The sequence below is a fragment of the Geospiza fortis genome, unplaced genomic scaffold, assembly GCF_000277835.1.
Source record: "Geospiza fortis unplaced genomic scaffold, GeoFor_1.0 scaffold16, whole genome shotgun sequence".
In the NCBI taxonomy this organism is placed as follows: Eukaryota; Metazoa; Chordata; class Aves; order Passeriformes; family Thraupidae; genus Geospiza; species Geospiza fortis.
Genome location: NW_005054302.1, coordinates 6,940,138 through 6,950,266, shown reverse-complemented (window position 1 = coordinate 6,950,266; position 10,129 = coordinate 6,940,138). Strand labels below are relative to the sequence as shown.

The 10,129-nt window shown below is 36.0% G+C and overlaps 1 protein-coding gene across 1 annotated transcript in view; it reads left to right on the top strand.

The window, feature by feature from the left end:
• The first annotated feature begins 280 nt into the window (after positions 1-280).
• The window catches only part of DYNC2H1 (dynein cytoplasmic 2 heavy chain 1), a 143,167-nt gene continuing 133,318 nt past the window's right edge, over positions 281-10,129 (top strand). Inside the window, exons 1-13 of the mRNA XM_005417800.2 lie at positions 281-508; positions 2,111-2,281; positions 2,809-2,944; positions 3,256-3,374; positions 3,922-4,066; positions 4,881-5,113; positions 5,353-5,487; positions 5,581-5,694; positions 5,877-5,988; positions 6,145-6,269; positions 7,338-7,513; positions 8,869-9,064; positions 9,659-9,754. Coding sequence (XP_005417857.1) covers positions 281-508; positions 2,111-2,281; positions 2,809-2,944; positions 3,256-3,374; positions 3,922-4,066; positions 4,881-5,113; positions 5,353-5,487; positions 5,581-5,694; positions 5,877-5,988; positions 6,145-6,269; positions 7,338-7,513; positions 8,869-9,064; positions 9,659-9,754 — 1,986 coding nt within the window. The remainder of the gene's footprint in view (positions 509-2,110; positions 2,282-2,808; positions 2,945-3,255; positions 3,375-3,921; positions 4,067-4,880; positions 5,114-5,352; positions 5,488-5,580; positions 5,695-5,876; positions 5,989-6,144; positions 6,270-7,337; positions 7,514-8,868; positions 9,065-9,658; positions 9,755-10,129) is intronic.

Sequence of the window (10,129 nt, the reverse complement as noted above, 5' to 3'; positions counted from 1 at the left end):
CTGCCTGCGAATACCTGTGCAGGTCTCTGTGTCTGCTGAAAGCTGCTGGCGGCTGCCGTGGTTTAACCCCAGCCAGCAGATAAGTACCGCTCACTGTCCCCCCACCTCGCCGTGGGGAGAAGAATCGGAAAGAAAAGAACGCCGTGGCTTGAGAGAAGAACAGTTTAATAACTGAAACGAAATAAAATGTAATAGCTAACTACTTACACGCTAACAACAAGGTTAATAACTGTAATGAAAACGGGCGAGAGAGGGGAATAAAATCCAAGAGAGACAAGAGATGCACAGTGTGGTTGTTCCCCACCCCCTGACTGATGCCCAGCCCGTCCCCCAGCAGCGATCGGTGCCTCCCGACCAGCTCTCCCCCGTTCATACACTGAGCAGGATGCTTTGTGCTACGAAATATCCCTCTGGCCTGTTCGGGTCTGCTGCCCGGCCATGCTCTGTCCCTGTTTCTTGTGCCCTCCTCACTGGCAGAGCATGGGAAACTGACAAGTCCTTGACTTTGGTAACTACTGCTCAGCAACAACCACTGTATCAGTGTGATATTAGCATTATTCTCATACTAAACCCAAAGCACAGCACTGTAAGAAAATTAACTCAATCCTTGCTGAAACAAGAACACTGTCCCCAGAGTCCATGAAGACCATATGGTCAGCTGATGGTACATTCGTTAGTGGATTGTGCCCATGCTGGTGCAGTTTTAGTGTGTTGTATATTGTCTCTATGTGAATGGCCCGGGGCATGGAGTTGGATGTATGGTTTCCTCCTGGGCATGGCTGCATGCACGTGTCCCAAAGGATTGCATGGGCAATGTCTGTGAAATGTCCTCCCTTGAGTCTTGTGTTCAGCAAGTGACTCTTGGGATTGCTACCACGGGCATGTGATGTGCACTCAGTGTCACCATGTACGGAGGGCATGGTGTGGTGCCAGCCACTCAGAGTGTACAGGCAAGGTGTGGGTCTTGACAATGGGACCTATTGTTCTGCAGTGAGACCAGGGACTTGGTGTCTCTTATGTCAGTGGCTTCACACATGGAAGAAGCATGTAAGGAGTCCTCAACATGTGGAGTGCAGACCTGTAACTTACATAACTCCTTGGTTAATCCTCTGTGAAGTCTAGTGCCTGCTGTATTCAGGCAAGAATGAACATATATGTGTACCAGTTTTTGGGAGTGCTGCTGAGCCACTGTCTAAAATACAAAGCAGCTTTCAGCAGCTGTGGAAGATCAGATGCATATTGCTGTTTTACTCTGTATTTGTTGTCTCAGTGAAGGTATGTCTGTGGGAGTAGGGCTAAACACTTGATAAGAAAGTAAAACTGATACTGTACAATAAAACTGAAAACTGTTCTTACTACCCTTTGTTTCTCTTATCAGAAAAACAGTACACAAATGTTTTCAATGGTACAGGATCTGAGATTTCACTTAGCATATTTTTGCTATAAATTTATCAAATGTTTAATAAATTTTCCTGTTCTATGAATTCTCTTCAGCCACAAATAATTTCAGTAATTACTTTATGGCAATTTTTGGAACTTTACCCATAAGTTGGGCTGTGGATGGAATGTTCATCAGGCTACAATTTATGATTTCAGTGATGAAGGAGCATGCCTGTCTCTGTTCTTGAGAAATCTATGAATAATGTATTTACAAACTCAGGAGAACCATACAGAATATTTAGAATATATAGAAAAATATTCCCAAAGGTTTGTAGCATAAAAATACAATTAAATGCAGTTGGAAGAAAAATAGACTTAATGCTTAGTTTCTCTAGACACAAGATAGAGTTTCTCTTTTGTCCAGAGAAAGTGGTAAGTGGAGTTTTCAAAATGTAGTAAGAAATGATGATATTTGCAGACATTATATGCTGTAGAAGGCTTTATGTATTTGATGTTGGAAGTCAGGTTCCTATGGACTCAGAAATGAGTATCATAAAAATTATAATTTTCTGTGCAAATCAAATACTACCAGAATTTTATCAGAGCCCAGAGGGAGTAATATGGCTATTTTATATTTTTTCTTGATGCAAATTGTTTGTGTAAATGGTGTATGCAGTTTAGCAGTTAGTAACAGCTTTCTAAACAAATCCTGTTTTCTTGATTATTACAGATTGAAACTACTGATTCAAAGAATAATGTGTTGGTGTTCTTTAAGCTGAGACCTGATGTAATTACTGAAGATAATCTTCACAGTAATATTCTTGTGTCATCTGTGCTAGATTCACCAATCAACACCCTTTATCAAGCTGTACGACAAGTTTTTGCACCAGTATTACTAAAGGTGAGCAATATACTACTTTAATGTTCTGTAGATTTATATTGAGACATTGGAATTCAGTAGGATGTTACCTAATTCTGAGCTAAATATTTTATGTTATGAAACTAAAATGTTTGAGGAGATTAAGCAATGGGTGATAGCTATAGTTGCTAAGTTAAAGAAAGTACTTAAGCTCCTATCAGTAAGGATGAGAGGAAGCTTCTGGTCATACATATGCCTGACTGGAAATGTGGAATACACTGGCCATTGGTGGTTAATGTGGAAAAACAACTCACATGCTTTCAGGGTGCCTTTATGAACCTGGCAACTGACTTTTGATTTTGTAATAAAAATGTTTTTTATAGTATTATTCTGAATTGTTAAATCAAAAGAATGAGGTGCTCTTCCTTGACTTTAGGGAAAAAAATGCTACATTGTCCCACCATGTGGTTGGTACTTTATCTGAATTTTGTATTTTTTTAATGATTAATGGGAAGAAAATACTAATTGCTCTATCATGTGAGTCATAATTTTTGAAATTTTCATTACAGGATGAGAAATGGAGTAAAACATTTGATCCCAAGCTCCAGAAACTTCTAAGTGAGCTTGAAGCTGGCTTGAGTACTGCTCTCAGAAGATCAGATCCCAGTTACACAGGAACAAAATTCAGTGAAGATGATGTGCGAGGTTTGTTTTGCAATTATGTCTTTTATAGTTAATTTTTGAATTCAGAGTAAATAATTTATTTACAAGTTGAGAGTTTAGGTTTCCCAGTGATTTCACAGTGTAAAATATAACTGGTTGTTGTTAGTAGACTGGAATTACTTATGGTCTTGCCAGAAGACAAGGGTTGACTTTTATACTGCATCTAGTCAGGATCAGAAGTTAAAGGATATTTTCATAACCATATGTATAAAATAGCTTTAGAAAGTATGACTGAATGTATTTTATAAACATTCATTCATTTAATATATAAATATTTTCTATTTTATTTGCAGCTATACTTACACCAACAGATGAATTTCAGTTCTGGAGAGAATGTGCTCATCGTGGACATAAAAGATGTAGTAAAGAGAGAGCTTCATACTTTAGAGACCTATTTGAGGACATTGCAAAAGTATGTTTTATTTTGTGTGATCAGGGAAATATTTCTAGACTTAGTAAGAATCACTCTTCCTATGAAATGTATGTCAGTATGTGTACTCTCTTTCCAAATATATGAATAAATAACTATTGAGTTATTTTTTGTTAGGCAAAGTTTTAAATGATATTCATGTAGCTTGTAGTGACAGTGGTGCGTGGGAATGCTGACATTTACTTGGGAGTGGATTTGGTCATTGAATACTAGGAGCCACTGTGGAAATACAACTGTCTGCTACAGTTTGTGAACTGGGGATTGACTCATGAGATGAAAAGGACACTATTAATGCTGTTATGCAACACTTCAGGCACTCTCAAAGCACTTCTTTGAATAATGCTTCAGATAGCAATGAATACTTCACACGAATAAACTTACACAAATACTTGGTTTTTCAAGAGGATTGTGACATATTCTGTTATGCAGTAAACCTCAGGAAACTACAGCACTTGCCAGCTTCAGAAAAGTGTAAATGTTTTGACAATGCTATTTGCAAGGTAAACATATTCAGGATATTTTTTTCTAGGATTATTACAACTTGGATACTCTCTCATTATTTGAAGTTGTGGATTTGGTGGAGGCTACCAAGGACACTGTTGATAGTGTGTGGAGACAAACAGAGCATGATCCTTATCCGCAGTCTCGCATGCATAATCTCTTGGATGTGATAGGTAAACCTTTAAGTTTTTATGAAATGAACAGTTGAGAAAAGTAAAGTGATTCCTTGAGCAGAGACCTTCTTCCTTGTAAAGGCACCAATAACAGCCCACAGCATGAAGGTTCTTGCTTCTTGTAACTATGATCCATGAATATTTGCCTTTTAGTATGTGGTAATTCAGCCAGTTCTGATGCCATTACATATGCATGGGAATAGTTAGTTAGAAGATAGTTGTAATAGATAGTTAGAAGATGGAGTTGGATATCTTTCAGCCTGTGGGCTGGATTTGTCATGCTTCTGTTTGACTCCCTGTCTTTCTTTCAGAGGAGAAAACTTACTTACATAAACTCCCATTAAAGGTTGGTTCAGTCTGTGTGAAGATGAGAGCAGGATGTGCAGACAGGTTCTTCTCTCATTCTCTTTGACAGCAGCCCCATGTTTGGGGACAGGCATAGGACAATGAGTTTGTGTGCTCCTGCCAGATGTGTGTGTGTGTGTGTGTGTGTGTGTGTGTGTGTGTGTGTGTGAGGAAGAGTTGTGGAGAGCAGCCAGATACAGCCATTGCTGCTGATAAAGACAGGTGATTGTGTGTGGAATCCAGAATCCAAATCCATCAGCTTCACATGTTGGACCAACTTCTTTTTACCTTGGAGATATTCAAGACATTTATTGAATCGGAAACAAAATAATCAGTTAGTGCTGCATTTGTGTGGTTTGAAATCAAGACACTACACTATATTTTTTTAATGTGATTGGAATGTGGTGTAGCTTTAAAGTAATTATTTTAAACAAACATCTTGTTTTTTTATTTTTTTTTTGTCTTCTAGGTGGCTCACTAGGTAGATTTGTTCAGAGAAAATTAGCAGCTTTGAATTTGTGGGAGGATACTTTTCACAGTGTTAAAGAAAATATACAGGCTGGCATCTTGGTTTGTGAACAATGGGTGTCAGCTTGTGAATACCTAACTGGACAACTGTGGCAACATTACACTCTACATCCATGGAAAAATGAGAAATATTTCCCTGAACTGATAGCCAAACTTGGCCAACGTCTTGATGAGGTAGAGGTTTGAATTATACATATTAGTTTCATTAGACACAGAATTAAACAGCATTGTTTCAAGTTAAAAAAGGGAATTAAAATACTTTCATGGTCTTTTCAGAGTCAGATAGTATTCTATAATCCGTTTGTCTGAGTCTTTCAGAAATTCCTTGTAGAAAGGAGAGACATGTGTGCTTGTAAATATAAATTTTATGTAAAAATACATTTGTTATATCAAATACTTTCTTTCCCTCATAGGTGCTAACTGTTAGAACACTTCATGAAAAACTTATGTTCTTTTTGCCAGCTGGAGAAAAAAATTCTTTACATCTTTCCCATGTGTTTGAGCCCTTTGCTGGCCTAAATCCTGTACACTATAATCCTTACACAGAGGTATAATGCTTATTTTTAATTTATTCACATTCTTTCTGTGTCTTTCTACAATGTATATCGCCCTAAACTAACACATGAACTCATTATCTCTAGCCATTATGGAGAGCAGCAGTCTCTCAGTATGAAAGAATTCTTGCACCAGTTGAACAAAAAATAGCAAGCAAATTGAAGAAATTTATTTCAGAAATTCAGGACAGTCCACAGCAGGTATGTGTAATTCTGTATTCTGAAAACTTTCCTGAAGATCAAGTTATTTAATTCCTAAGTGGTCAGTTTAGGGGATAAGAGTGAGTACTTAGAGCCAAAGACAGCACTACTGGGTGGTATCAGCCTCTGTTTAATTTTTTTTCCTAAGAAAGTGATAACTTTTAAAAATCTTTGTATTCCAGCTTCTTCAAATATTTCAGAAGCATAAGGAACTGATAAAGCATCCATATATAAGCAAAGAGTTGCTTTTTGAGAGGGAAACATTGCTGGCAGCACTTCAAGATTATGTCAAAGGTATTTAATTGCATTCGTTTTTTTGTGCATGCAGGGATCTTTATTTACTTCTAGAATTATGCCAGTTTTCCTGGTATATTTTTATAACTACAGTAATATTTTTATAACTACAGCTCTATTAGATTTCTGTTCTAATTAATCTTTTCCATGTGTTAGACTATGAGACAGATTTTGGAACTCGATGCCATGGTGTTCCTGGTGATGTTTCTGGACCACTGTCAGGCAAGAACCTTTCTGAAGTTGTCAATAATATTGTATGGGTACAGCAGCTGGAGCTGAAGGTAACAGATTCTGTTACTGTATACATACATATTTTCATAGAATGTAAAACATGGTATTTGACATTTCTGTGGGGAATTTCACACAGAAGAATTGTGGGCTTCTCAAGAGTTATATAATCAAGGTTCCTTATCAGTGGTGCTGCTTGCTAAGTTGAATTTTATTAGCAGACCCAGAATGTAGTCTTTTTGTAGTAAACTGAACTGCCTCTTAAAAAAAATCATACAGTAGATGTTTTTGTTAAATTTTACCCTCCAGTTTGCATTTTAAAAATGTATTTAGGATTCACAGATACCCAGATTCTGAAATCCTAATCCTCACTTGTTATTAATAACCTTTGTAGTGTCTTCTTGAAATCAAAGAGTAGCACATTTTGAGCTTGTGCCTGCCAGGGAATTTGTAGTAAATGTACAACAATTCTGTTTTAATTTTGTTTTTTTTTAGTTTGTATTTACACTTTAGTAGAAAATATTAAACATTTTTTGGACAACATTGACCAGTGAAAACTAAAATGTTTTTTGTGGACATAAGTGCCCTATGCAATAACTCTAAATTTGAATAAGAAGATATTTATCCCAGAATAACTATTAGCCTGATTCAGCTGATGTATGTCAGTTTTATGTCTGCTTTAGGCTGTGCTCAAATTTTTAATTGCTCTCAAATCTTCACTGATTGTATTGACTAGGATTTTAATTTGTCCACTTGTAGATATGAAATTCCATTTCAAATACCTTTGAGTATTGTCATGGACCTTATAGATAAAACAGAAGACTCATGGGAGATCTGTACCTTTACAGAAACTTAATTAAAGACCAAGTGTGATATCCTGGGGTATCTTAATAGAGGTGAATGCAATTGTCAGTGTTGTCAGTGAACAGCTTATTCAAACCCAGTTTACAGTAAAGAGAATTCAGACATTGGGACACAGTTCAGAATTCACTTTTTTTTTTCCTAATCAGCTTTTGAATCCCGCTTGGGTGTTTTGTAATACTGATTTTTATTGTGATGATTTTTCTTTTCTGATTGAACACTGGGAAGTTAACTTTCTTTTCTCTGTTATTGTGTTTAAGGTGGATGATTCTATCAAGCTGGCAGAGGCTTTATTGTCTGACTTACCTGGATTTCAAATTTTTCATCAAAGTGCCAATTGTTTTCTGGAACAGCTGAAAGTATATGAGCAAGAACAATTTGATGATTGGTCTAGGAATATCCAGTCAGAATTATCAAATCCCAAGTCAGGACTTTGGTAAATACACTCTTGTTTAAATAATGTTTATTAAATAATGATATCTGTGGTGGGGTGTAATTCATTAGAACTTGATAAAGGAAATAAAAAAAATTACAGGATTGAGAATGAATGGAGAGACAAAATGGAGCAATTTATTTTATTTTCATCATCCTGCCAGTCTGGCTTGATAAGGTGAAGTATACAGGACAATATTGTTAATTATTAATTAACAGCCAATATTGGAGATCAGTAACTAATCTTGAAGTTTCTGTTAGCACCTGGAATGAAAGACATGTTTGGTTTGCTCATTGTTTTTACTTGTTACTCGTTGTAGTCCTTATAGTGGTAATGTATAGAGACTAGATGGGAGTATAGCTGTGATATACAAATAACACATGTAGAGTAACAAATTAATTGTTATGCACAAGAAATTCTGCAGTCTACATAAGGCAGATGAAAGAAGAGTAAGCAGATCAATTTAAACCTCATTAATTTTTTCTCCCAAAATAATAAAATTTCTGTATGGGGTATTAAAATATATTTTAACAATTTTAGTTGATTGGCCACATATCTTCTGTCTTCAAGTCTGAGTGTTGCAAAATTCCTCTGAAAAGAATTTGTCCACAGTTACAAGGGATACAGGAGTTTATGCTTAAGCAAAAACTTTTATTTTAATGAAAATACTCAAATATATAACAGCCATCTAATTTATCAGTACTATAAAAATTTGTTATTGTAAGATTTTAAAAGATGTGAAGTGGTTTATTAAAAGAACCAGAAAAGAAGTAGGTCCCTACAAAGGGGAGTCCAATGGATATGGGAACTAGAAAAGAGATGAGGAAAGAAAAAAAGAAAAAATTGAGTAAGGCTGAAGTGTTTATGAAAGGATGATGATAGAAGCATTGCTAAAGTAGGAAAAAAATTAGAATAAAGTCTGAAGACAAGTTCATGTTCTTATTAGCATCTGGCTGAATATACCAAAATGCTCAATTGATGCAAGTTCTGGTTCTTAGAATTGATTCCTTCATTATTTTCTCCCCACTTCACAGTGCTGGGGACTGGGGCTGGTAAGGCTCCTGCTTGAGAGACTGTGACAGATACAATGTAATCTAGAATACTGTCTAGCTGTGAGTTACATGTTAACTATCGTCACAAACCTGAAAAACTTCTTAAGCAAAAATGATCTGTCTTATCTTCATTGGCTTTGAATTAAAGGAAAGGTTACTGGAATAATTTCTGAGTAAATGAAAATGTTAATATGCATAGAAAAACAAAATAGAATGACATCAAGCTGTTTAGAATAGTTTGTTATATTATGGTAAGAAGGGAGAAATATCAAATTATATTCAGTAATATGATTGATTTTGGTCCAGTATCCAAGCTAATAGCCCTGTGATGGAGTTGGATCCCATTTCTGGAACATTAAACATACTTTACTCAGATCGTTTGGTGACTCTGCTGAGAGAAGTACGTCAGCTTTCAGCACTTGGGTTTGCTATACCAGCTAAAATACAGCATCTTGCAAACACTGCACAAAAGTTCTGCAAGCAGGCGGTCATCCTCAAGCAGGTATAAGATTATGCCATAATACCTTCCTGTTCTGACTTCCCTGCTTGAATTTCTCTACAGTGCTGTCTTTTCTGTCTGTGGGGTTAAGCTTTTCGCTGTGCTTGTCTGTATGAAAGTGACTTCTTTCTTGAGCAAATTAGTGAAGCCCATTAAAAAAAACAAAAGTAAAGATATGCTTTACAATTCCAGAATGTGTCTTCTTTTGAAATATAATATTAAAGCCATATGAAGTTACTGTATGAATATACAAAAATACGAAAGTAATTAGTTGATTACCTGGTTTTAGTTTCAGTTTTTTATCATTATCACTAAAGGGAATTCTCATAAAATGTAGCAACTTGTCCTCACCATTGCTAGTTTTCAACAGAAAATATATTAGCAAGAATTTTAATGGAAGTATGTGTGAGGTTTTTGGGGGTGGGTGGTCTATTTTTTTGGTTGCACTGAATGCCACATATGTTTTTGTTTGGCTTATATTTCAGTTCAATTTCACATGAGGTGTCATTGATATCTGGGATACCCCTACAGCTAGGGCAAAGGTGACATGAGACTTTTTATGTCTTCTTTTAAATTTAAGCTCTCCTTTTTTTACAGGTGGCACATTTCTATAATTCTATTGATCAACAAATGATTTGGAGTCAAAAGCCAATGATGTTACAATCTGCTCTAGCATTTGAACAGATAATTAAGGTGAAAAAATTCCACTATCTTAGTCTTTTTAATTTCAGTGGTATCTGTGCATATTCTGTGATGCTTTTTTACATTTATTGCATTGTTATTAAAAAAATAATTTCTTGATAAACAGGGGAAGTTGATTAGCAATTATTAATGTCACATTTTTGGTTTTGATCTGTGCAGAACAAAGACCAGGAGAGGTGTTTAAGGTGTCCTCTCATCTTCAGATGTCTGCTTATGTTTGTGGCGCAGCAGTCTCAACATCAGTTGATCTATTTCAAACTCTGTTAGGAGTCTGTCATGAATCCCTCTCTAGTGCACTGATGTAGCTATAATGCTATGCCCCTACATGTCTGTGATTTGCCAGAATATTTTGTCTCTATTGCAGCT